General features: G+C 40.6%; 1 protein-coding gene across 1 annotated transcript in view; it reads left to right on the top strand.

The window, feature by feature from the left end:
• Positions 1–502: 502 nt before the first annotated feature.
• Positions 503–27,569, top strand: part of LOC131060382 (hydroxyproline O-galactosyltransferase HPGT2) — a 137,316-nt gene continuing 110,249 nt past the window's right edge. The window contains exons 1-4 of the mRNA XM_057993580.2: positions 503–1,132; positions 3,400–3,463; positions 3,686–3,735; positions 3,933–4,120. Coding sequence (XP_057849563.1) covers positions 990–1,132; positions 3,400–3,463; positions 3,686–3,735; positions 3,933–4,120 — 445 coding nt within the window. The 5' untranslated portion in view covers positions 503–989. The remainder of the gene's footprint in view (positions 1,133–3,399; positions 3,464–3,685; positions 3,736–3,932; positions 4,121–27,569) is intronic.

Genomic DNA, 27,569 nt, shown 5'->3' with positions numbered 1-27,569 from the left:
TAGTTTCTAACATTTTTAATATTATCGTACTAGTAGTTGTGACTATAAAGTTGTTAGTATTGATCATGAGTACTTATAATTGAATGAAATGTGTTCTTTACATCAAAACAACAACAAATCATGTGATGTTACATTAATACACCAACATAAATTAATGCTCTACTATCTACCTACCTTTTTCAAATCTTGTAAAACACCTTAACAAAAAATATACCATAAGACATTATATTTAATAATGTAACACGTGAACCCTTAATTAGAATCAAGACACTTATCAAATAAACTATTTAAAAAAAATGAAAATGATTTGAAATTATCTTTATGATTTTAAGAAGGACAAAATTAAGAATCCCAACTAATAGGTACTATCCTATGTCTATTATCTCCTCCACTCACTTAATAGGTACTATCCTATGTATATTATCTCCTCCCTTCACTTCTCAAGCATTTCTAACAAATATTAAAAATGAAATTAACTTGCTTTATTTTAATAGCACGTTTCAAGGTTTCGAACTAAATTACAGTTTTCTGAGTTACAAATGAGGAGTCAGCTTTGCATAGGAAAATCAGGAGACGTAAGAAAAAGCCCAAGCCTTGCCTAATTTTATTTTATTTTTTCGAACAATTGGGAATGTAGTATAAAAGTCAAAAGCAAAAGACGATCTTTTTTTAACGGAAAATCCGTCTCAGAAAGAAATTTCTGTTTTTGGGATGCAAGAAGCACAGCAGAAGCTTCTTTAAATCTTCAATTTCTACCAGCTGAAACCAGCTGCAAAATTTCCTTACAAATTAAATTAATGATGATACAGACAATGATTGCTTGAAAGCAGTGGCGGCAATGAATGAAGTAAAGTACAAATTCATCGAACCTTTGCAGAAATTTTCAGCCCGATTCTTATACAATCTGAACCACGACGTATCGGTATATTCAGGGAGAAATTTGCTGGCAAAAATAAAGTCGACGGAGAGTTAAAATCAAAGTTTGGAAGATGATAATGAGGGAGAATAACAGCAATGGGATAAAACACAGACAAAGATTTAAAGCATATCAGGCGGAATCGGGGCGAGGCATTATGAGTACCTTGTTGATGGTTTTGGTTTCTTGCCTTGCCTGGTTTTACATCGCCGGAAGGTATGCTTTTTGTTTCTTTGTTGTAAATATTTAAAGTTTGGGTGTGGTTCAATTCGGATATCTTCAGTCATCGTTATATCTGTTTTTCTATAGATTTTGAAAATAATTGTACGAATACTCAGAAGAAGTTATGCTGTCTCAAAAACTTTGCTTAGCATAAAAGAATTGATAAAGTTAAGGTACTTCTAGTCAGGGTTTTATTGGTTTGGCCACATTTTAACAGTTTATTTTTGTTTCTATTTGGGTTCGTAAATTCGCCGCGGTCATTACCCGTTTTCAACGATTTGTTGTGTCTGCCGTGAACTGAATCCAGGCTTTGATTTACGAAAGTGGGGATAGTTTTACCAATTGGGTTTTTGTCCCATTCCACATTTTTACAGAATTTTATTGAATTATTATTATTTTTTTCTTTTAAATTTTGATTATTTTTAAATTTTTTTTTCTTATTGAGCTTAGACGCTTTAACCAGGGGGATCTCTTGTGTCAAAGCTACTGAGGATTTACACCCTGTTTCATGAAATTTCAATGCTGTGTGACATCTCCTTGAGTTTGAACCTGGGGCTCCAATATAAGAGTCCATTTGATTTACTTATTCAGCTAAGCCTATCTGACAAAGCTTAGCCTAGATATTATTAGGACAGATCTCATAGAGACATGAGGGTGGGCTTGAGTATTTAATATGATTCATTGTTCCACGGCCATTGGGGACGGGGAGACGGGGGGCGTGGGGATGTGCTTTGGGGAAAGGGGGACAAAGGGAAAAAGTTTCGGGGACGGGTTTCGGGGACAGGGGACTTGGGCCTGGAGGGGGGGAACGCGTTTCCGTGGAACACTATTATTATGATTACACTAGAGCCCTAACTCCACGCAATCCATAATTTCGACTCCTAACTTGATGTGTTCCCATGGCTACTACAAGATGCGCAAGATTTAGTGAGAATAAAACCTGGGCTCATGGCATCAAACTTTTCATTATCCATTCCTTTGTTTCAAGCTCTTTGGATTTTTAATAGAAAAGTAAAACATCTCCGCTCAATTTTTAAGAGGAACGCCCTAGATATGTGAGATCTTGAAAATTCAGTATCTAGATTGTACTTTCTTTCTTTAAGTTCCTTTCTCTGACAACATATGACAAAACTGCCCCAATTTTCTGCAGTCTTCTTAGGTATGAAATTATCAGAACAACTCAGCATCACCACACTTCAATATCATAGGGTGCTCCTTTGTCATGCAGTCTTTGCTTTGCGAATTTGTGATAGCTCTCACAAGGCACGGTGGGCTTTGAACTAAGGGTTAAATCCTTAGCTCTAATACCGTATCAGAATCACCAAACATTCACCATTAGATCTACAGGCATCTACTCAAGGCAAAAAAAAAGCAAAACCCATCCAAAGAGGAACAGATAGAGATATTGGCGGTGTCTAAAGATACCAAAAAACACGAGTAAAAAATCTCACTTGAATGAGTGAGTGAGTGGCCTTTGAACCGAGTGTTAAATCCTTAGCTCTAATACCATATCAGAATCACCAAACACTCACCGTTAGATCTACATGTATTAACTCAAGTAAAAAAAAGAAAAACCCTTCCAAAGAGAAACAAATAGAGATATTGACAGTTTCTAAAGATACCAAAAAACACTAGAATAAAAAATCTCACTTGAATGAATGAGTGAGTAGAAAGGAAAAGATTCCTATCTTAAATAGGCCTCTTAGGAGGGAAAAGCACCCACTTTTCCTATTGCCAACTTGTCCACATGAATTTGAAATTCAAAACATATTTTTCGTCCCTACAGACCAGCTGTAACCTGTCATTCAAATTGGGCCTGATAAGTGGGATTTCATATTCTAACAATCAGCTACTGATTCTTGTTGTTTCTTTTGTATTTTGAAAGATTTTTGAAAGGTTAAATGCTACTTCATTTTCTTTTTTGATTTGCTTTGTTTTGGATCATTGTTAGCTCCTCCTAATGGGCTTCCTCATCTTATGCTGTTCTGGAAGAGACATCCAGGAAGTTTGATCACTCCAGTTCATGCATAGTTACTGGTACCATGGATCATAAAAGCGTGGTTTTCTCTTTTTACTTCAACATCAAAGAATTTTTTTGGACCAATTAATTTTTTCTTTTAAAACTTTAAATCATTCACAGAGCTCTAGTTTTGGAACCAGAATGTAGGAGGATGTGCATAGAAATTTAGTAGTTTTGCTATCAAATATTAAATTATTGAATCAAAATCATTCTATGACAACTTGAGGTCTTTCGCCATCAGGTTGTGGCAAGATGCAGAGATGAGAAAATTGCTTACTAGTCTTCTTCAGCAAAATAATGAACAGGTTTATTTTCTCTCCAATTCCTTTCTAGCGGAATTTTTTGTTTTGCTGTTTGTGCAACGTGCCATCAAAGGTAAATTAGATTTACAAATCCTTGCTTATTTTAAAATTAATATATTAATTGGAACAATTTTATGTATCATTTCATGCATTTTTTTTGTTAGTCAGGTTGGTGTTAAATTCATCTGCAGGCAATTGAACAATACTTTTTGTTGTTTTTCTTAGGTAACAAGGATAATGAATGTAGATGAGCAGTTGATGAATCTCAGATGCAAGTATGCACGTGTGGAACTTTGTGTTTTTTTTAATTGTTAATTAATGCTGACCTTTTTCCATAAAAAGTTAAGGGTCACAATGAATATACATTATAGATAAGCATTTTTCCTTCCATACTACCCACATAATCTTTGAATTAGAGATACACTTAAAAATATCAAGTTCTCATAGAAGAGTATTATTTGGTGTTTGCCAGAGATTTAGGAAAGAAAATTGCAGATCTGGAGACGGAGCTAGCTTTTGCTAGGAGTCAAGGTTACCTCCACAAGCGCCCAACTTGGAATGCAAACCCTGAAAAAAGATTGTTGGCTGTGATAGGCATTCAGACTGGCTTTGGCAGCCATTTAAATAGAAATAGAATAAGGAACACCTGGCTACCAACAGGTAAAGCTCTGATGCCCTTGCAAGTAGAAACCAAATCGTACTTACAGTCATGCCTTAAAATAAGAGCATTTTTGTATGAGTGCACATATTGCTCTCTCTAATTAAACAAAGTGGGCCTTGACCGGTATATCTTGTAATTAAAATGCAACGTTTAATTTTTAACAGTAAATTGTATTTATTAGTTTTTGTAACATTTTGCTTATCTTTTTGCCTTTGAAAACACATGTGAAAGTAATTCCACACATATTTATCAACAGCATAAACTTTTTTTTTTTTGAAAGATAAAATAGTAGGGGTTCCATGGTGGCCCCTGCCCTTTAAATTTTTAAAAAGTTTTGCACTACATCTAAAGTTGACAAAGCTGGCATGAAAATACATACAAAAAGCTACTATGAAACCAGTAGAAACAACCTTGAAAACCTATCATAGACCAGGAAATACATAACCAAAAGCTATCTATGAAACAACTTTAGCCTGCATCTACACTAGAACTAAAAGGACATTTACAACCTGTTATCTCACAAAACCGTAGCAACATCCAACTGCCACCTATTACGCAAGTAATTGGTAAAAAAAAATGAAGTATTAACAATGAGCAAGAACGCTCAATAAATAAATTACAAGGATTTTCAAAATAGAAAGTTTCTAACAAGAAACTAAAATTACAGTATATTACATGATTGAGCATTAATAATTAACTTAGGAAAATATAATATTAAGACCCTCCCTTAATGCTCAATCTATCAATAACACCAAGCTGCCCCCTGAATTTGACAAACTTATCTGGATTGAGTGACTTGGTGAGAATATCTGCTGTCTTATCTGCTGTTGGAACATATAGCAACTGAACTGAGCCGTCTTGAACAAGCTTTATGATGAAGTGACAGTGAGTTTCCACAGGCTTGGTTCTTTCATGGAAAACGGGATTCTTGGCAAGTTTGAGCACTCCCTAAGTATCACAGAACAAGGGAGTCAGACCTTCTTGAGATATTTGCATATCCGCAAGCATCTGGCGAAGCCAAATTGCCTCACATGCCCTTAACTGCTCCTCGATACTCTGCTTTTGTCGAGGAGAGAGCCACTGCCTGCCCCTTTTTACTAGTCCATGTGACTGCACCAGATCCCAAACTGAATACATATCCAGAGGTTGACTTCCTGTCATCAACCGAACCTGCCCAATTTGAATATGTGAACCCACTGAGTCAAGGATCATGACTCCTAGTGTAAAAAGTCCATAATCAGAGGTGCCCTTCACATAACGCAGCACACGCTTCGCTGCTACTTGATGATCAACCTTGGGGGCTGCCATCAAGCGTGAAATATAGCTCACTGCAAAACTGAGATCAGGTCTAGTAGCAATAAGATAGATGAGACTGCCCACTAGTTGGCTAAATTGTGTTTCATCTACAAGAGGAGAATCAGACTTGGCCGACAACTTCAGTCCTGTCTCCATAGGTTTGGAAGCAACTTTGCAATCCTGCATTCGAAACTTGTCAAGCAAGTTCCTGGTATGCTTAGACTGGGAAATAATAATGCTACTATCAGTCTGCCAAACCTCAACACCTAAACAATAATGGCGAAGCCCAAAATCTATCATATCAAAATCCTTGCATAGGTCCTGTTTGATTTCTGCAATCAAATGTGCTGAACTGCCAGTAATGATCAAATCATCCACATAGACAACAAGAAAAAGAATATCATCACCAGAGTGTTTGATATACAGATTAGTGTCAGAAGGACAACATTGAAAACCATGAGCAACCAAGTACTGATCAATCTTAATGTACCACGCTCGAGGAGCCTGTTTGAGTCCATAGAGTGCTTTCCTGAGTCTACATGATGTTCTTTGCCAGCAACCTTGAAACCAGTAGGTTGCGTCATGTAGACTTCTTCCTGCAATTCACCGTTGAGGAAGACACTCTTAACATCCATATGGTGGACTTTCCATCCAAACTGAGTTGCAATAGCGAGAAGGCGACCAATGGTACTTATCTTGGCAGTAAGAGCAAATGTCTCCTCATAATCAATGCCCTTCGTCTGTGTGAATCCTCGAGCAACTAATCTAGCCTTATATTTATCTAAAGTACCATCTGCATGATACTTGACCTTATACACTGTTGTGATGTATTCACACATCGCCCCATTGCAAATGGGGACCCCTACTTTTTTTGCTTTCTGGGGTTTGCTTTCTAGGTCTTATAGGGTTTTGTCTGTTAGCCTTTGCAGGATGAGTGCTGTTGAGGGGATCGTTGGAATATAGGCTTTGCTTAAGCCAGGGTGAGTCCACAAGGCCTCAGAATTAGGGTTTCTTTGAGAGTCTTCCTTAGGGCCTGGTTTTGCTCTTGTTGCTAATTGTGTCTTGCTTTGTGAGTGGGTATCATTCTTGAAGGTCCGAGCTAGGTCGAGTTGGTGAGTGATGAAGTCTGAAATGTCATCCTGATCTTCAAATGCCCTGAAATTTGGCTAAGTTTGGAATGTCCTGATCTTGAAATTTGACCAAGTCTGGAAAATTGAAGAATCCTCCAAAAACTAGATTTTGCAATATAACTTCGGGAGGTCCGAAACCACTCTCAAACATCCTGAAAGTATATATGGAATATAACTTAAAGTATCACTTATACTTAAATGTTATATTCCATAAAATGATCCTGGTGGAGAGTCCAAAATATCAAGATTTCGCTCCTGACCCTTCCAAAGGGTCCAAAGCGAATTTCGCTCCTGACCCTTCCAAAGGGTCCAGAGCGAAATTCTCCATAAGATATTCTACTTTGACCAAAACCTAGAACTAACGCATTCCCAGGCTTGAATGAAGGCAAAAGCACTTGTTTGAATGAAGAAATGCAAAAGAAATGAAGTCAGGATCATGGCCTAAGGTGAATTTTGCTCCTGACCCTTCCAAAGGGTCCATAGCGAAATTCTTATTTCCTCTGTTTTTCTCCTTAGCTTGACCAAGTTTGTAGACTTTTGAGGCATAATTGAGAAGGTTTGATGCAACTTTGCCTTGGAGAGGAGATTTTAGACCTTGGGATGAAGGATTCTAGCCTGGGAGAGGAATTTTGCTCCTGACCCTTCCAAAGGGTCCAGAGCGAAAATCCTTATAACCCTCATTTTCCTTCCTTGTTTTGGATGGGCGTTGGTTTATTAGGCTTTGTGTGTGAGTCTTGATGTGTTCTTGCCTTGAGAAGTGTTTTGAAAAGTGAGGATCTTGTCCAAAAATAGGAATTTCGCTCCTAACCCTTCCAAAGGGTCCAGAGCGAAATTCTTCATAAGCCTCATTTGCTCCCTTGTTTTGGATACCAACCTTGTTCCATGGGCGAATTTGGGAAGGAAATAACATGTCTCTGCCTTTTGAGGTGATGGAACGTAGAAATGTGAAGGATTTTGGCCAAGATTAGGAATTTCGCTCTTGACCCTTCCAAAGGGTCCAGAGCGAAATTCACTATAATCCTCATTTGCTACCTTGAATGAGCTTAAAACCTGGTTCCTCAAGTGGAAAACAATCTATATTTGCCTCCAGGAGAAGATTGAAGTTTGAAAAATGAGCAATTAAAGCCTAAATCAAGATTTTCGCTCCTGACCCTTCCAAAGGGTCCAGAGCGAAAATCAACCTAAGACTCATTTCTTGCCTTGTTTGACCAAATTTTGATTTGCAAGGCATTTTGAAGGGAAGAGTAGACATGTTTGGACGTTGGAATGTTTGAAAGCTTTGAAAAAATGAAGGATTCTAGCCAAGAAGGTGAATTTTGCTCCTGACCCTTCCAAAGGGTCCAGGGCGAAATTCCTTGCAAGCCTATTTTTTTGACCTTGCTTACACCACAAACCTTGTCTCCTGGGTGAAGAATGATGTTTTGTTACCTTCTAGAGGTGATTTTGAGTTGGAAAAAGGAAGAATCAAGCCCAAATCATGATTTTCGCTCTTGACTCTTCCAAAGGGTCCAGAGCGAAAATCCTCCTAGACCTCATTTCCTTCCCTATTTGACCAAATTGTGATGTCCAAAGCATGTTGAAAGGGAAAATGGACATGATCTTGCCTTTGAGAGTGTTTGGAAGTTGTGAAAATGAAGGATTTTAGCCAGGAAAGGAAATTTCGCTCCTGACCCTTCCAAAGGGTCCAGAGCGAAATTCCTTATAAGCCTACTTTTTAATCTTTCTTGGACATGAAACCTTGTTCCTATGACAATGAAGGATGAAATCTTAACTTGCAAAGAAGTTTCAAGTTGAAAAAATGATAATTTTTGGTCAAGAATGAAAATTTCGCTCCTGACCCTTCCAAAGGGTCTAGAGTGAATTTTCTCAAAACCTCTTTTTGCTATCAAATTTTTGCTAGGTCAAGTGTGGGATAAGGTAAAATCAAGAGGAAGTTGCCCCTAAGAGTGACTTTGAGTTGCTAGAAACCATGAGAGATGAAGGAATTGAGCCTAGAAATGATTTTCGCTCCTGACCCTTCCAAAGGGTCCAGAGCGAAAATCCTAAAAAAACCATCTTTTCTTCCAAAATTTGAGCAAAGTCAAACCTGGACAAGGGTGAGAGAAGTCATTTGGATTGCCTTAGAGTGAATTTTGGTCGCCAAGAATGCAAATTTTGAAGCCAAATAAGAATTTTGCTCCTAACCCTTCCAAAGGGTTCAGAGTGAAATTCTTAAGATCACCCTTTTTCCTTGCAAATCAAGTCAAGATTTTGGTTTTTATGACTTGGAGAGGAGCGAGGCAAGGTGTTCTAAGTCTTGGAGGTGATTTGAAGTTGAAATGATGGTGAAATGGCCCTAAAACAAGATTTTTGCTCTTGACCCTTCCAAAGGGTCCAAAGCGAAAATCCTAAAATCTACCTATTCCTTTCAAATTTATGCCAAGCTATGCCTAGACCAAGGTAAAAGATGCCCTTGTGATTGCCCTTAAGTTGATGGTTGTCTCCAGAAGTAATGATTTTAGGCCAAAAGAGGAAATTCGCTCCTGACCCTTCCAAAGGGTCCAGGGCGAAAATCATTCAATCACCTATTTTGCCTTGCAAAATCAAGATAAACTTGGGTTGGATGAGAGAAGAAAAGTGTTTCCTTGCCTTGTGAGGTGGATTGAAGTTGAAATGATGAAAAAAATGAGCTACAAACAAGAAATTTGCTCCTGACCCTTCCAAAGGGTCCAGAGCGAAAAACACTAAAACCATCCTTTTCTCCAAATTTTGTGCTAAGTCAAGCCTGGACTAGGGTGAGAAAAGCTATTTGCAATGCCTTGGAAAGATGTTTGACCTTCAAAAATGTGAATTTTGAGCTAAAGTTGGAATTTCGCTCCTGACCCTTCCAAAGGGTCCAGGGCGAAATTCTTATAGGGTCTGTTCCTGGAGAAAATCTTGGGCAAGTTTCATGTTAATATCTTTTTGTTGATGATTTAAGTTGAAAATGCTATGTTGAAATGAAGTTATCATGTGTCCTTAATCATCTTTTGGTTTGTTTTGGCAGATGAAAAAAGACCAGGTCAGGACAAGGATGACCTTCTCCAGCCCAGCATCAACAAGGACGACCTTCTCCAGCCCAGCGTCAACAAGGACGACCTTCTCCAGCCCAGCCTCATCAAGGACGACCTCTTCCAGTCCAGCATTTGAAGGAAAACAAGGTGGCATCCCAGTCATCACTCCTCCAGTCGGGTTGGTCCACTTCAGCATGTCCAGATTCAATGTACCTGACTCATCAAAGATGGCACTAACTTCGATGTACCTACCCTGACTATCCATTGGTCGAATATTCCAGAGAAGACATGTGTCCAAATAATGCAATTATTTCATTGGTTAGAATTAAGTTTGTTGTAACAAACCCTAATTAGGGTTTCATTGTAAAATCTTGGCCATTGATCTCAAATTGATCTAAGCCATTGAATTGTATTGTGGGCACTATATAAGCCTTGGCTCCTCATTTGTAAAGGCTAATAGTTAGTCAATAGTTGATAGTAGGTGAATAGTTAGCTAATAGTGAATAGTCAGTTGATAGAATAGCAATTAGAGTAGAATAGTAAGAGAAGGCAAAGATTGTTGCCAAGATGTTGTAAAAGACTTGTAAAACTTCATTGAAGAAATGGTGAAATCTATGGGTCGATTCAACAATTTCCATGGTCTTTATACTTCTCAGTTTTGATTTCATGTTATTAGATGAGTGGAAGAAATGTGTTTGATTGATGGTGAAATTTGTATATCCATACTACTAGCAGTTTGTTGATTGCAGACTTGCCTTGTGTAGTCAACTGGAATCATTCAGCTTAAGCTTAACTTCAATTGTCACTTCTTCATTGATATGCATCAGCCTGATGGTGTCTATGCCTGTAGCAATGATCTGAACATCATAAAGCTTTCCTCCGAAGATCGCACTAACCTTGTGGAGATGGTCCTGGGATGTCAAGACAAGACTTAGTTAGAATTTCATCAAAGATCATTCATTGCTCCTACATTCTTAGTGTCAGAATTAGATCCTTTCTTCGCCCTCATCCTTTTTCTTTTTTTAAAATCTAGGCCAGTGAAATCTTGTGATTCCAGCAAATCAGACGTTCAGGTCATCGAGTGTAAGTCCCCTTGTGATTCCAGCAAAATCACATCATACCACAGAGAGCTTATCCACACGTAGAGATCCTACATAACAGAACCTTGGAGTTACTCTGACTGATCCTTCGGCGAGATCTTCAGCAGTCAGGAACTTTGTTCAAGAGAGGATAAGGTACCTTTAGGTATTTTGTTCTGTGTTCGCATGTGCATGAAAAACACATCAACATACACCCATTTGCAACTAATGGACTTCTTCCCTGGAGGAAGATCAGAGACAACCCAAGCGTCGTTCTTCAGAAGGCTCTTGTATTCTGCATCCATTGCCTGTTCCCACTCTGGAATTCCTTTTTCCTTTGCATATGTCTGAGGCTCATAAATACTATGAATGTTAGCCATGAGAGCAAAGTTAATTGCATTTTGCTGCTTGCCCTTATTTTTGGAAGATCTACCCTCAATGAGCTTATCAGGACGAAGATCACTGATGGTCTTAGCCCACCATTTAGGCTGGAGAGTAGAAGTGCCAACATCAGATGTAGGTGGAATAATTGGAACTGAGGGTGGAAGAGGATATGGAACAGGTGAAAGATTAGCATCATCCAGAGGAAATTCAGGTAGTGCATCATCAAATACAAAAGCTGCATCATCCCTCCCATCAGGTGAACCAAATGGAAGACAAACACCTAAATCAGAAGCCTTCAAAGGTTGATCCTCAAAATTCTGCTCAAATGAGGAAATCTGAAATGGTCCTTGATCTTCATCAAAGACAACATCACGACTGAAGATGAGACGATTGGTGTCTACATCAATCAGCCGGTAGGCCTTATGGTAGGCATAATCTGACTCATAGAGAGAAGGTTCAGTTCCATGCTAGGAATGCAGTATACATTGAGGAATATGAGATTCCTCCCACTAGACTGTATCTGAACATTGCCCTTGCCGACAACGGTATACTCTTCACCTCCTCCAAAAATAACTGGATCAGTATAGGGAGAGAATTCTGTAAACCAATCATGCTTGTGAGTGAAATGCCAAGAAGCACTAGAATCAATATACCAAGCAGAAGGTTTCACATGATTTGTAGGTCTTTTAGCCATGAAGGCATAAAAGACAGATTCTTTTTGCTCCGTGTGCTCAGTGACATTGGCTTTAGGCTGAAACGCCCTTGCTTCCACTGCTCGGAAGCTATTCAATTGCGACAATCCTTAATCATATGGCCATATTTGTGACAATAATTGCATTGAACCTTCTTCTTCGAATCTTCCTGAGACTAGTTGGAGCCCTTCTGTTGAGATGACTGAGCTTTGCCTTTATCCTTGTGAAAAGATTTGGCTGCAAATGCTTGTTCTGAGGGGGATGAAGTGGCACCGCTATCAAACTGTTATTTCCAGTGATCCTGCTGCCAAAAGTTTGGTGCACAACTCCAGAAATTTCAAATCAACATTCGTAGATGTAATGTTGAGAGTCTCTATGAAGTGCTCATAGGATTTTGGTAGACTCTTCAAGGTAATGACTACCATATCCTCTTCCTCCATTTTCCGACCAATAGCTTCGAGCTGATCTCGAATGTCCCTAATCTTCTTGAGATGCTCCTGTAAGGACATGCGTTCATCATGATGGAGAACAACTGGTTCTTTAGAAAGAACGCTCAGCTTTTGTTGGATGTCTCATGCAACTCTTTTAGATGTTTCCAAATTTCCTGAGGCCGATTTACCAAAAGGAATCTGAGGTAACTGGTCATCTGTGACAGAGAGCTTAAGAAGCATGACAGCTTCTCGATTGCGATCATCCAATTTGTCTTGATCTGATCCGACTGCGGAAGGACAAGATTCTTTTCCCAAAACAAGATCATCTAGGTGGTGATATTAAAAAATGGTTAACATGCGCTGCTTCTAGGTGTTATAATTTTTGCCATTAAATCTCTAATTGCCTTCCAACATCAAGTTGGTCAAAGACGTCATCTTGCACGTTTCCCAATGCATGGAAAACGAGAAAATCGAAAAAGGCTTGATTCTGAAACAAAAGCAGAATCAGGTATAGACTTTGAAAAAGATGAAGTACGGTTGGCACAGATTTCGAGAAATTTTTTTCGGCTGACCCAAAAAATTCTGACAATGACCCAGATTAGTTTTTAAAAAACCCACAAGGAATCTGAAATCAGAATGCAAATCCGATGGCTCAAAAATCGAGGCACGGAAAATGATGCACCCAAAAAAAACTAAAGGTAACCCAATTCGGATCTCGAAAAACCCACAAAGAATCTGCAATTGAAAAAAATATTCAGGCTTGAAATGAAGGGTATAAACCCTAGCTGACAATGCAGAAACCCTAGGCAAAAAATGCAGGCTGCAGAAAAAGATCCCGTAGGTCACACAGGCTGATCTGAACACATAAACATGAACCAGGTCGTGTTGAGCAGACGCCTTAAAAATCTCCACACGATTTAAAAAAAAAAAAAAATCACCAAAATTTGCAGGTTGTGCGGAGAAAAGACTGAAAAATCCTTCACACGAGCTGCAGGCCACAAGTTGAGGGCGTCGGGCAAAAATCGTGGGTCGTGAGAAGAAATCCGTCACCATTAAAAATTCCGCCAAAAATATGAAATCGCAAAACACAAAAGAGACGCACCACGATTTGCAGAAAGGCACGAAAAAAAATCGTGTGAAAGGGTCATGAAAAATATCGCCTAAAAAAATGATGTGGGGTTTTTCTTGAAGGACGACGTGAGCAGAGAAGGAGTCGTCACGAACGTGTGCACAAAAGACAACCTTCCTAAAGTCATGAAAAAATCCCGTGAAAAAATTGAGTTCGAAAAACGTTTTTCAAAACCGAGAAAATTTCTTGAAAGAAATTTTAGAAAAAACGATTTTTTTTTTAACAGTTGCTCTGATACCATTTTACGCAAGTAATTGGTAAAAAAATTTGATGTATTAACAATGAGCAAGAACTCTCAATAAATAAATTACAAGGATTTACAAAATAGAAAGTTTCTAACAAGAAACTAAAATTACAATATATTACATGATTGAGCATTAATAATTAACTTAGGAAAATATAATATCAATACCACCAATGACACTCCTCAATGACCATTAGCACCCTGCACGTCCCCTCAAAACTCACGAGATTTTAATATAGTATATCCAGTATCCACAACTTTTTCCACCCAAGCCTCTGGACTGTTGCAGAGGCTTGGCTCCTTTTATAACCAGCTAGAGACAGAAACCTAACACCACAACATATTTCCTCCTGCTCGCAAGCTCTGTGTAAAGAGGGAACACATATATGTGGAACGGTATGATCACTCCCCACCACTAATCCACCTCTAAAATGATGAACATGCAAAGTGTCAAGCACTTTACCTGCATCTTCACATAGGAGTTGTGGTGGAATCCACACCCTCTTAATTCAAAGGCTTAGCCTGGCCCTACTCTAATCCTTCTATAGGGATTTGCGTCCCCGGAAACTGATCTGGTATAAATAACTGAAGAAGCCAGAGTCATATAACATCATTCAACAGGTAGAAGGCTAGTGCCTTGCAGTTCCGTCTTTCAACTAATGCTTGATCACCCAGAATTCTTTGACGAAATGAAGGCCACTGGGTAGCCATTTCATACAGCAGAAACCTAGGACACCTGCCAATGCATATAACAATACTTGCCTTTGCCTTACGATCACACATTAATCATGAACACATACTTTTAACATGTTCTCTCTCTCCACCATCATCTAAACTAGCCTGTCATAAATACTTGTATCCTCCTCCAATCAGCTTACTATCAAATCTTAGCACCACTTGTGGAGAAACGATTGAAGCATGTCATTAGCCACAGCTATTTACTTGTGAGGGTATGATTTGTCACCGCTCCTCTGAGGCTCTTTAAAAACAAAAGAAAACATCTACAGGCACTTAGACACTAGTTTTGGCTCTAAGCCTTGCTAAGAGCTAACTTGATTGTTGTACATAGCCATAAGAGGGTTTTGAATCTTGATTGATACCTTCATTGGCTAGATGTTCTGCAACTGAGTTTCAAGTGTCTTTTGAGATGCATGAAGCTAATAGAATCAAAGTATTGTTTTAAACTGTTAGCTTCTTCAACATACCAATTGAATTTCCAACTTGGACTTCTTTCTTTGACCAGCACATTAATAACTATTAGGGAGTCACATTCCACATTCAATTTTTTAATGTTATAAGAAATTGCCACTGCTTGGCCTGCAATGAGAGCTTCCCATTCCACTTAATTATTGTGCAATTGCTCAGGAATAGTGAGCCTCATAGACCAGATCTCCTTGCAAAGATATAAAGGCAAATCCTCCCTCTCCCAAACCTGGATTCCCTCATGCTGCCCCATAAAAAATTAAGCTTATAGAGACCTTTGGAGGTGGCTTCTAGTATTGTTTTTTAAGTACACCACTTTTCTTCTCATAAGCTCTTTGACCTTTTTTATTACCACTTATTTCTTGAATGGGATTGCCTGTTCAACTTTTAATTATTACCATTGATGATAAAATTTTGCCACATTCATCATTTTTTCTGAAAGTTTGGAATGTAATATCTCAAATGCATGAACTTCAAACATCCTTGCTTTAAATTACTCCAAAAAATGCTGAACTTTACTCAAAGAATCAGCAGTCAAACCATGTTTGTTAGGTCACTTCAAATTTTTATAAAATATTGACATTTATAAAAAAGGTGAGCAGTCGAACCATGTTTATTTGGTAAAACATATAAACTATTTTTTAAATGAGTTTTCCTTTTGCATATTCAATGAGATAAATTCTTCTTTGTGTTTTTCATTCCCTTCATTTTGCACCTTCAACAACACAAACTGTTTGTAAGTACTGATTCCTCGAATTTGCAGAAATTGTTGCCCTCAATCTTGTTTAGATTCTTTGGTTTTGCACTTGGCATTTGTTGAGCTGTTCAAGCTTCATACACGTTTGCAGGGCTGTTGCATCTATAAAATCAAGTTCAAAGAGAATGAAAATGCAGAAAAGGTAAAAAATCTAGACTATAAGAAAGTATATCACCACCTACTAAGAACTCCCCCAGCTGCTCATATTCAAAGAGTGAATTATCCCCAAATAGGGATAATAGATAAATATTAATATCTCCAAACTAGGGCACAAAATATTCTGGAACTTTATTTGCGTAAAAAAAATTCTTCAATAAACTCAGATTTATAAACAGATTATTGATCTTATTTTTGTGCTAATAGAAATATATTTCTGAGTATTACTGAATATAGAAGTAAAGAAAATCCTTTTAATTCTGCCCAGAAATTTCAGAAATGTATTATATTGATCTTCTTTTATTTTCCTGAGATAAAGATGATTAAAATATGCAGATTTAGATACAAATATCCTAGAAATTGTCTTGAAATCCTAGCTGACCTTGTCAAACTCCCAGTAAACCAGTGTTAGGTCTGATAAACTTGTCCTTTCTGTTGCTGTTTTCAATGATACTTAGAAGCATGAAGATATCTTGCTGTAATTAGTTTAAAACTGACCTGTAGCTCTGAATTTCACCTCCAAATTGGCCTCCAAATCTGATAAACAATTGCAGCCCTGAAAAATGATGTGCGAGTGCATTGTAGACTGAAGCCCTTCAATCGAAACACACCCTTCTGACTAGGGGATCCTTTCCTCTGATTTTTAATGGAGTTTATGGTTTTGTCTTAAATGTATGTTTGAGATTTATTTCTTGACTTGATTTTGCTCGTGCATTCAACAATAAGTATTTGTAATGAAGGATACAAAACTGAATTTTGCAAGGAAACTTAAACCTTCTCAAGTATTATTATTGAGATAGAGAAATCCAATGATTATTAGTATTACAATATTTATACTGTTGCAAATAACCAAAAATTACAGAACATCACATGCAACTCATACTCGTGTTTGTTTTCACCTTGAATAACCCATCAATATTGAAGACCACAAACTCAATAGGATCGTCCTTGAAAGGTTAATCCAGCGCATTGTAGAGGTTGCGATTCCCTTCTCAAGCAAATGTGATGCGGGCTGAATGCTGTAGCTACAGACTGCTACAATGAAGAGGCCCAATGCTGCAATCTGTGAATAAGATGCCTTTGATCTGCAGCATATCGCACCTTCCAGCAATGTGTATGAAAATGATTGGTATCACCCAGCAAAAATCTAAAACCCTGTTGTTGATTTTGTAACTTGGTGAGAAAATAAATAGGATTCGGATTGCCTTAAGGCATCATCCGAATCCTTATAGGGCAGGGCCCTATCTATTGTATCTAATGTGGAAATCAAATAGGGCTGGCCCCCTTATATATCCTCCACGCCAAACATAAAGAAACTCATGTTTCATGATATTGCCAACCCTATATTGAAATGTACTAAGTTAAAGCCTCACTCCAAACGTGTGGACCTATCCACATCGTTGTTATATGCAAAATGATTTTAGCGCTCAAGGATAAATGGGCCGACCTAAAGATAAGTAAGAAGATGAACCTCTTATATATTTTCCTACTTGCAAGGTTAAAAGATACACAAATACATAGCGAATACATTTTCCCTCAGCAGTGATCAGCGAATGCCATCTACAGTCAGTGAATATATCCTAAGGACAGCGAATGCACTTCTATGCATAGCGAACTACATTCCAAGATCAGCGAACCTTGTTCTAGGGTCAGCGAACCTGAATCAAGGTGCAGCGAATCACCTTACAGAGACAGCAAACTTCCTTGTGGCAGCGAACAAGTGTATTGTAGATAAGTTCTTTCATGTTGTGTATGCCCTAGTTTGAAGACACAATACCACTGTGCATAGCCTGCTGGTTCTAAATGCTTCAAGTGTTGAAGCCGAATTGTAAAGATACTGTCTGATTATTGCTTAATCAGATCTAAGGATCTGTTGTTGCTGGGTTTTTCCTCCTAGAGGGAGGTTTTCCTAGGGTACTTGTGTCTTTGTGTTCATTTTGGTTATCTCTATTTATCTACAAACAACTAATTAGGAGCTAATTCTGATTTCTGGGTTCTTATATTAATCTGAAAGGCTAATTTTAACACCTGTGACTTGACAAATTGAACCTGCAATCTGATTCTTCAATCCTCCAATCTGGACAATGAATTCTCCAGTTTTGATGACCTGGGGCTACATCCAAATCACCAGCCTCTAGGGGTGTCGTCCTAGGGCATTTGCTTCAAGACTGTGATGCTCAGAGAAAAATCTTCATGATGAAAGAAGATAACCACAAGTAATCAATAATCCATTAAGCCTTCAATATCTTCCTTTTATATGATTTATCACTCAAACGACTTTTACATTGAAATATTAATATTTCAATTTGAGTATAAGCCGCCCCTTTAAATATGCCGCCCATCATTAATATTTATTATTTCGACTTGGGCCTTCAAATAATTAAATGGCCTAAGTGTGAAAATCGCCCCATTATCATTCTCATTAGGTGGCCCCTTGATATTTATTAAATATGACTTAACATTTGTCTTATACCTAGCTCTCCAACATATTTAATTAAATAACTTTTATTCCCTCATTAATTCCTTGCTTTAGCCTTCGAGAATAATAAAGGCTAGCAAATATTATTTTAATATTGGGCTAGGCAGAAACGGACATTACAGTCCTCCCTTCCCGGGATTGCTGGTCCTCTAGCAATCGCAAATTGGGATGCTGTAGAATCTGTTCTCCTTCCCAAGTTCCATCCTCAACAAGTAAGTCTCTCCATCTAACTAGATATTCACCGAACTTGATTATCTATAGATTTTGGAAAAAGGTTTTGAACCTTCTTGCCTAAAATCTTGCTTTGCATGGTCCCTGTTAGCAACCTTTTCCTTGATTTTCTGTGGGTGTTCTCTTGCGTGAGTGGCTATCAACTTAGCTTCCTTGGCCTTCCTTAGCCATTCATCACACACGTTATGGTTCCTCACTACATTTTTTGTGCTTGCTTGTAATGTGGTTAGTTTCTTTCCTACCTCAAGGTCCCAATTTTTTGTATGATTTTTTCCACCAAAATTATGATTTTGTAAAGGGTTTTTCTCATTTTGGGTTTTATAATTTTATAATTTTGGGTTTTATAATTTTTTCCTTAAAAAATTATTTTGGGTTTTTTAATTTTTTCCTAAAAAATTACTGTTGGGTTTTTATAATCTTTTCCTCAAAAATTATATTTGGGTTTTAGTTTTTTCTCTCAAAAATTATTTGTTGGGTTTTATAATTTTTTCCTTTAATAAAAACAAAATTATTTCCTAAAAAAATTGTTTGTTCGGTTTTATAATTTTTTCCTCGAAAATCATTTGTTCGGTTTTATAATTTTTTCCTCGAAAATTATTGTTTGGGTTTGGCGATTTTTTCCACAAAAATTGTGGTTTCTTGTAGCTGTTTTTGAACGCACCTAGAGTTGCTAGGGCAAACGGTATGCACAAGGGTTTGCCGATTTTTCTTCAAAATTGTGGTTTTAGTTTGAGCAGTTGATCTGCATGTCTCTAGATAAAGGGAGGGACTTTTGTTACTTGGGTTGTCTCCAAAAGTTCGGCAGATTCAGGGAGGGCCTCAACAACAAATTCAATGTTGTAGAGCATTCTGAGGAGAAGAGGGAAGCCTTTTTTGCATTTGTGACCAAAAGACCTACAGATTTGGTCATGTCTTCTGTCGGGTAGTTAGTATGATGACTATTAAGGGAGGGTATTAAAATATTGTAATGTTTCTATAATGGTCATCTTAGTTGGTTTAAGAAGTTTCCTTTTCTGCATTCTCTTAAGAGTGTTTTGTTTAGAAACATTGTCTTGTAATCTCTTATAAATAGAACCTTTTGTCTCTATTGTATATATTTATTTTATAATAACAAAAAAGATGTGCCCACAACTTAAAATTACTTAAGTTCACTTAGGTTGCATAAAAAGATGTGCCCACAACTTAAGAATAGAATAGAATATAAGCCTAAGATTCCACGCTTACCCAATAATACTCTACACCCTCTTCCTCTTGAGTAATTCAAGGAAAGGACAACAACTGCACTGTTAAGCCTCATGGCTTGAGTTGGGGACATCACAAGGAGTGATTCTGCACGTGTAGAGTATTAACAGTCAAACACAATATATATATAGTTAGAGTTATCATGTATTAGCTAATAATTATTTATTTAATTATTAGTGTATTATCCTCTACGCTTAAGCTAACTTAGGCATTTAATAATATGGTAGGTCTAATTATTAAATACACTTAATCCCTTTAGGGTTCCTTTAGGGTTGCATATTCCCTTTTATAAGGATTGTATTGTACTTTTTATTTTATTCCCTCTCTGAATGATGATCTTTTTCTTCAGAGCCATTATTGCTTTTTTGCCTCCATTCTTTTCTTGTGACAGGTATTTTGCTTGCAAGTGTTCTTGGGATCTCTGAAGTTGTATTTCTCAACTTCTTCATGGTATCAAAGCCTACATCTACTGCTACTTGTTCCTGATTTTTCAAAAGATTTTTTGGAGGCTAGCGTTTCAAGTTTTTCATCATTTCTATTTGCATTTGGGGTGCTTCTTTGTTTTTGGGCATTTTGGACTCAAACAAACCCAACCGTTGAGCTCATAACACCCAAAAACCCCTATTTTCATATAAAATTTGTCCAATTTGGACAACTTTGGCTCTAGCAATTTTTTTTTGGTTTATGCCCTTATTGGGCACAAATTTCGAGAAAAGAAACCAAAAAAATTAAAAAAGTAAATTTTCGGGTAGTTTACAGCGTGCCTAGGCCGCTTACAACACCATCGACCGTTGACGGTTTCTTAACCGCCGTGGCCATCTTCGGCAGTTACCGCTGGCCATCACAACGGTTTTCTAAACCGCTGCCCTCACCGCCCAGTAGCCCTGCCGACTCGCCGCCCTGCCGCACGGCCGCTCTGCTGCCAGTCAGCCCCCGCCTCTTGGCCACCACCGTTGCCCGGCTGCCCTGCACAACCTCCGCCGTTGCTCCGCCCTGGCACCACTGCTCTGCCACTAGGAGGGTGGGGTTTATTTTTTAAAAAAGGCCTATTTGACCTAGAGGTTGTTTTTTCATCATAACTTGGGCAAACGGACTCCTTTTTCGGCAAACGAATAGGCGTCAAAAAGGTCTTGGAGAGCCCTATTCAGATTTGGGGTTCATTGTTCCAGAAATTTTACCAGGTACACAAGATATTTTCTGAAGCATTTTTTTTGCTCTTGCCTTTCTTTCTGGCTTTCAGATTGTACTGGGGTTTGGTTTTTCATCTTGTGGGGGGTGTTATTTTCTACTTTCTGTAATTTATTTCAGAAAATCAGAACACCTAAAACTCAAACAACAAATCCCCTTTCTGCATCCTCTGTCTAGTTTGAAAGACCACTTAATAAAAAAACACAAGAGCAAGAGCAGGTACAGGTACACATGGCAGATTCTTCAGTTGAGCTTCTTACATCACAAAACTATCATATCTGGAAAGCTCGTATGACGAGGCTTCTCAGATCAAGAGGTTTGTGGTCTTGTTTGGATGAGGCTTAGCCTCAATTGCAGTGTCCTTCAGCACATGAATAAGATGGATGAGGCTATGGGTATCATCTCATTACATGTTTCAGACAACTTGCTTTTTCACCTCGATGGTTTACTCACTCCTCGGGCTATGTGGTCCAATTTTGCTGATCTTTTTGGTACCATCAATGAGTTCAAAGCGTTATAGATTGAGGCGAAACTCTCTTCTTTGTTACTTGAGTCTTTTCCTCACATTGAGGACTTCTTGAACAAGTTTAAAACCACCAGATGTATCCTACACAGTTGTGGTAAAAATAAGGCACATAGAGTGTATCTGCCTGATTCTCTCTAAGCTTCGACGTCCCTATCAGATATTTGCTTCTACATTTTATTCTACTATGGATGCCTTGGGTGCACGCTTCACCATGCCTACATTTGATGTGTTCTGTGATTGCTAGACTCGTGAGCAGGCTCACCTATCTCAGTTGGACACTCTCACAGGATCAAAGAACAAAGCATTGGTTGCACAGACATCTAAAGAGAACAAGAAGCAGAAATCGAAGCCTAGGAAGGATTCAGCTGGCAGTGAGAGTCCCTCCAAGCCACCACCTAAGTTTGATTATAAACCGAAGTCCTCTCCCAAACAGGAGAAATCTTCTAAGTCTGGTGAGTCTCCTCGAAGACTAAGAAGAAATCAGATGAACTTTGCAGTTTTTGTGGCAAGGAAGGACATCCAGTTTCCCGGTGTTGGAAACGATTAGAGGCTTTGGAGGAAGCCTGTTAGCGGCATTGTTGTACACAAACATAAGACTAGTTAATTATGTGTAACTGTTTTGGTTAGTTGGCAACTGAGGGGTGGTCGTTGCGGTGCGACGGTTGGCGCTCGCACCCCTTCGGTATCTTTATATACTTCGGAATGTAACTTGTAACATAGAATTATTATGAATGGAATAACATCTCTTATACTTGTCTGATATCTATGGCGTTATTCTGCATTATGTGCTTTATGTTTTAAGCTATTCACCCAAGAGGGTAAATATTTGGCACCGCTGCCTAGACGCACTTGGGAACGGAAGACGCGGATGGCGCACGGACACGATGGGCCTACTCGTTGGTGAGATAAGGCCGACGACGCGTGAACAAAACTTTACACAGGAGAAGACACCTTAACGAGAGAATTTTCAATTCTGCTCCAGGTAGCCATCCAGACCTACGTCCGACGAGAGGCGACGGAGGCGGAAATCCCACCAAGTGCCGTGTGGACACCGTTGGAGGTGAGCCCGACAAAAAATCGGTTGATGAACCATCTTCCCCGGTTGCTTGCACAGGCATCCCTGGCACAACAAGCTCGCCTGGAGGAGATTGCCCAGGAAGAGCAACGCCAACAGATCCTTCAACAGTACGAAGATAACAGCCGACGGGAAGCAGAACGGGATGGCGCAAGGCCAGGAAGGAATTGAACCTTGAATCTTCTATATTCAAATAAAAGTGTCATTGACACAAGTTGTATTTGAGGAAATGAATTAATAAAGAAGTGTTTTGATTTATGTATTGTGAGTTATGGAAATGTGCGGCAATTAATGCCCAACCTATTGAATAAAGATAGAAATAAAAAAGCAGAAACGGACGAGTGGGAGGTCGCGTAGAGGGCCTTGATTCTGGAGCAGCGAGTAGAACGGAGACGGAGGTTGAGGCAACTTGCCGAAGGACGACCTACCGAAGGGTGGTCCGAAGGGAACCACAAAGGTGTCACGGAGGGTGCAGAAGCCTAGGGAAATTTCTATGCGTCGCCAGAACACCGTAGGGCATGGAGCCACGAAGAGTTTTTGCAAGAAACAAGGTTACGGCGAAATCTAATGGAGGAGACTCAGGATCAGTTTAGAAACTTATCCCTTACACCACGGAGTGAGGATCACCAAGGAGAGCAAGGAGTGGGTGCGGGTGAGAACGAGGGGGAGGGCAATCATACGGCTGTAGGTGTGACGCACGGCGGGCAGAACACTGTACCACCCGTCACCCACGTAGGACACACCACGGGCGCTGGAGGGAGCGGTGCAGGGGCTCAGACACAGCAACAGCCACTGCAGGGGAGACGACCCCCATCAATGGTAGGTAAACAGAAACTACCGAAGTTCAATGGCGACAGGAAGGAAGATCCCGTTCGCCATTGTCGAATGTGTGAAACCATATGGTTAGCAAACGGTGTTATCGATCAAGATGAATGGGTAACACAATTCCCAACAACCTTGAGAGGAGTGGGCATAGACTGGTACTCAGATATGGACAAGGCCAAAGTCGGCACATGGCCCGACTTGAAGGAGTTTGGGATAGAGTTCCATATCTTGAGAGATGACAACGAAATAGTCGCCGAGATCTATGGAACGAATTAGAATAAGAACGAGACAGTGCGAGCTTATAGGCGGCGGCTGAAGGAACTATTGGGAAAAATGGAGAGTCAACCGGCAGATGGGTTGAAAAAGCGATGGTTCGTGGAGGGACTAAAGCATTCCCTCCGAAAGAAGATGAAAATCGTTCCACCTACATCGTACGAAGACGCATACAATAGAGCGATGGATCTCGAAAGTGAGACCAAGACATCGAAGAAAAAGAAGAAGGATAGCTCGTCTGAGGAGGATGACTGGTCACAGGAAATCAGTGACAGCGAGGTTGGCAAACGGGTGCAAGCGTTCTAGAAAGACATGAAGCGAATGAGGAGGGAATTCAAAACAATGAGAAGCACCGGTCTGACCGAAGGGGACATATGGTGCACTGAGTGCAAAGAGGAGGGGCACACAAAGGGTACTTGCCAGAAGAAGGCATTCTGCGAGATTTGCCAAGTGATGGGACACTCCACCAAGGAGTGCCCATACAACATGAAAACCCGGAATACGCAAATGAACTAGGTGCTGTTCACGGAGCAGGCCACAACGTCCGCACCAGCGGGTACGGGCCAACAAACAAACACAACGACATCATCTGGAGGATACCGGGATAACAGACGTGACGCCGGAAGAAATAATAACAATAATAATAACAATAATAGAAACCGGATCCAGTATGATGCCAAAGGCCGGCCAATGATCTAGTGTAGGGCCTGCAATCAGTGGGGACACTTCGCCCGCGATTGCACAAAGGAAGTCAACCCTCAGCACCTCTGCCGATGGTGCGGGCCAGGTGACCATGAGGACGCAAATTGCCCGAAGCCTGGTGTAAACCTTTTAAACATAGAACCCACGAAGGTGGAAGTATTGGCGATTAGCAGGGCGCAGGCCAAAAAGAGTGCATACCCAAATCCCCGCACGGAGACTGAGAGGGTGCGGGAAGCAAGAGACGAGATCACAAAGGAAATGGCCGCACAAAGGTAGAACAACCACCAGACCGCAAGTCCGCTACGGAAGAGGGGAGAAGAGGGAATCTTACGACAAATATTGCAGATGGAGGTACCTGTCAGAATTCAAGACCTCTTGGAGACCATGTCGCAGCTAAAAACTGCGATCTTAAACTTTGTACCTTCACAAGTGAAAATGAGGGAGGTCGTGAGCCCCACAGCCGACTCTGCGTTAAGGGAGGTCCTAAGCCCCCCACGGTTGACCCCATGTTGTTGGTAGTCAACAGCGGACACCAACCGACGGTAGTAGAAATGGGCATACTGGGGACTACCTTGACAGACACTATTGTGGACGGAGGGTCGGGAGTAAATGTGCTCCCAGAAACGACATGGAAAAAACTGGGAAAGCCTACGTTGTGGCCCCCCACGTTCAACCTACTAGGGGCAGATCAGCATGGGATTAAACCCCTTGGTACCCTCATGGGCCAGCAAGTGATGATTGGCATGCAGCCCTTCGTGCTGGATTTTGTAGTAATTCCCCTGAAGCAAAAAGGGTATGACGCCATCCTCGGGCTTGGGTGGCTCATTGCAGCAAAAGCGAACCATAACTGGAAGCGTAATACTCTGTCCTTGGAAAACGTGGGGAGGAAGTACGTGATCGATCTTCGTACGCAGATGGTGAGTGAGGAGTTGGCATCCTCCTCCGACTTGGATTCTGAGGGAGACCAGTTGGCGGAAGGCGGAGACGGACGCCACATGGAGCCTAGTGACGAAGGGGTGTTAGAACTGGAGGCATGCTCAGGGGACGACGAGGACTCCTTGAATGGCCTCTTCCATTGGCAAATGGGAGATTATGAACTATTTACACCCTCGTGCAACATATTGAGCATCGAAGAAGAACCAGATATATTTCCCCCAGAATATGGCGAGTACAAGGAAGGGGAGGCCTCAGTGAATGAGACGCCGGCACACCAATTCCCGAGGGGGGAGCCCATTAAATATCAGGAAGCCAATTTAAAGGAGACAAATCTCGGGGGGACGAGTGACCCCAAGATCATCCTAGTCGGAGATGACTGGAATCCAGTGCTGAAGGCCGTAGCCTTCAAAATTTTCCTTGAATACAAGGATGTCTTTGCATGGACATACAAGGACTTGAAGGGCGTGCCCCTAAAGTTATCTCTGCACCGAATAACATTGGTACCGGGAGCCCAGCTGGTGAGGAAGCGGCCTTACCGAATGAAAAAAATTATGTTGCACGGGTGAACGACGAAATTGAGAGGATGTTGGAAGCGGGCATAATCTTCAAAGTGCAGACAAGCGAATGGGTGTCTCCCATTGTGATTTCTCTCAAGAAAGAGGTCAATCAGAGTGCCTGAACGTTGTCACTATTAAAGACCCGTTTCCCATACCCTTCACCGACATCATCTTGGAGGAAGTAGCTGGACATGAAATCTATTCCTTCATGGATGGGTTCTCTGGGTACAACCAGATATCCATCGCGGAGGAAGATAAGTTGAAAACAACCTTCGTGGTGGAGGACGGTGTGTATGCATACAACTGAATGCCCTTCGGTCTATGCAATGCACCTGCCACCTTTTAGCGCATCATCTTGCACATCTTCGACAAGATGTCGGTGGGGAACTTCAAAGCCTTCTTGGATGATTGGTCTATTTACAGTGGACAGGACATCCACCTAAAAACCCTCGGGGAGTGCCTAGAGAGATGTCGGAGGGCACAGTTGGCCCTCAACCCGAAGAAATGTAGATTCATAGTACCACAGGGAAGATTGCTGGGACACATTGTGTGTAAAGAAGGATTGAAAACGGACCCGGACAAGATTTGGGTAATAGTAGAAATGGAACCTCCTACGGACGTCACGGGGATAAAGTCCTTCCTTGGTCATGTGGGGTACTACAGGAGGTTCATCAAGAACTTCGCTGAGGTGTCCCACCTGTTGGATAAGTTGACAAGGAAAGGGGAACCATACATTTGGGCAGAGCCACAGAGCAAGGCCTTCGAAGAGCTGAAGACAAGGTTGATGGGAGCGCCCATACTAGCATACCCGAACTGGGATAAGGAATTCCACGTTCACGTGGATGCCTCAAACTATACCATCGGGGCTACATTAGCCCAGGTAGGAGGACACGGGTTGGACCACCCCATTTATTTTGCGAGCAGGCTGCTCTCGAAGGCGGAAAAGAACTACAGTACCACAGAACGTGAAGCCCTTGGTATGGTCTATGCCGTACAAAAATTCCGTCATTACCTCCTGTCCACACCATTCACATTTTATGTAGACCACTAGGCACTCATGTACTTGGTAAACAAGCCTATTATCCAGGGGAGGATAAGCCGTTGGCTATTGCTGCTGCAAGAGTTCACATTTTTAATTATGGTAAGATCGGGGCGAAGCCATGTCATCGCCGATCAGCTGTCCCGGATTAAGTCGGGGGAACCTCTAGAGGGAGTAAATGATGATTTTCCGGATGCGCGCTTGTTCCAAATAGCCGTACTCCCTTCGTGGTACAAGAAGATTGGAGAATACCTGTCGACGTCCCGATTTCCGGAGGGTATGGCTCTAGGGGGAACGGAGAAAGCTCGTATTAAGGAGCAGGACTTTTTCGCTCATCAACGGGCTACTCTACAAAATGGGGCCGAACCAGGTATTAAGGCATTGTTTCATGGAGGAAGAAGTCTCGAACGTATTAAGGGAGGCACATGAAGGACCCGCAGGTGGACATATGGGCCTAGACACTACAGCTTGCAAGGTGCTTCTAGCAGGACTGTGGTGGCCAACCGTACATCACGACGCCAGGGAGTGGATCGTGGGGTGCGACACTTGCCAACGGGCGGGCAAACCTCTGAAGCGGGACTTCATGCCCCTCAACCTGTCGCATGCACAGGAACTCTTTGAACAATGGGGACTCGACTTTGTAGGTCCTCTCAAGGCTAGCCGCACACGAAGGTGCCGGTACATTGTGGTTGCGACAAAATACTTGACCAAGTGGGTGGAGGCGAGGGCTCTCCCAGAAAACTTTGCAGTAAGCACGGCTAAATTTATCTATGAACAAATCATTACGCGATATGGCATACCTATCCAGTTGACCAGTGATCGAGGGGGCCACTTCGTGAACC

The sequence above is a fragment of the Cryptomeria japonica genome, chromosome 4 (assembly GCF_030272615.1).
Source record: "Cryptomeria japonica chromosome 4, Sugi_1.0, whole genome shotgun sequence".
Taxonomy (NCBI): domain Eukaryota; kingdom Viridiplantae; phylum Streptophyta; class Pinopsida; order Cupressales; family Cupressaceae; genus Cryptomeria; species Cryptomeria japonica.
This window is presented reverse-complemented; position numbering and strand designations above follow the sequence as displayed.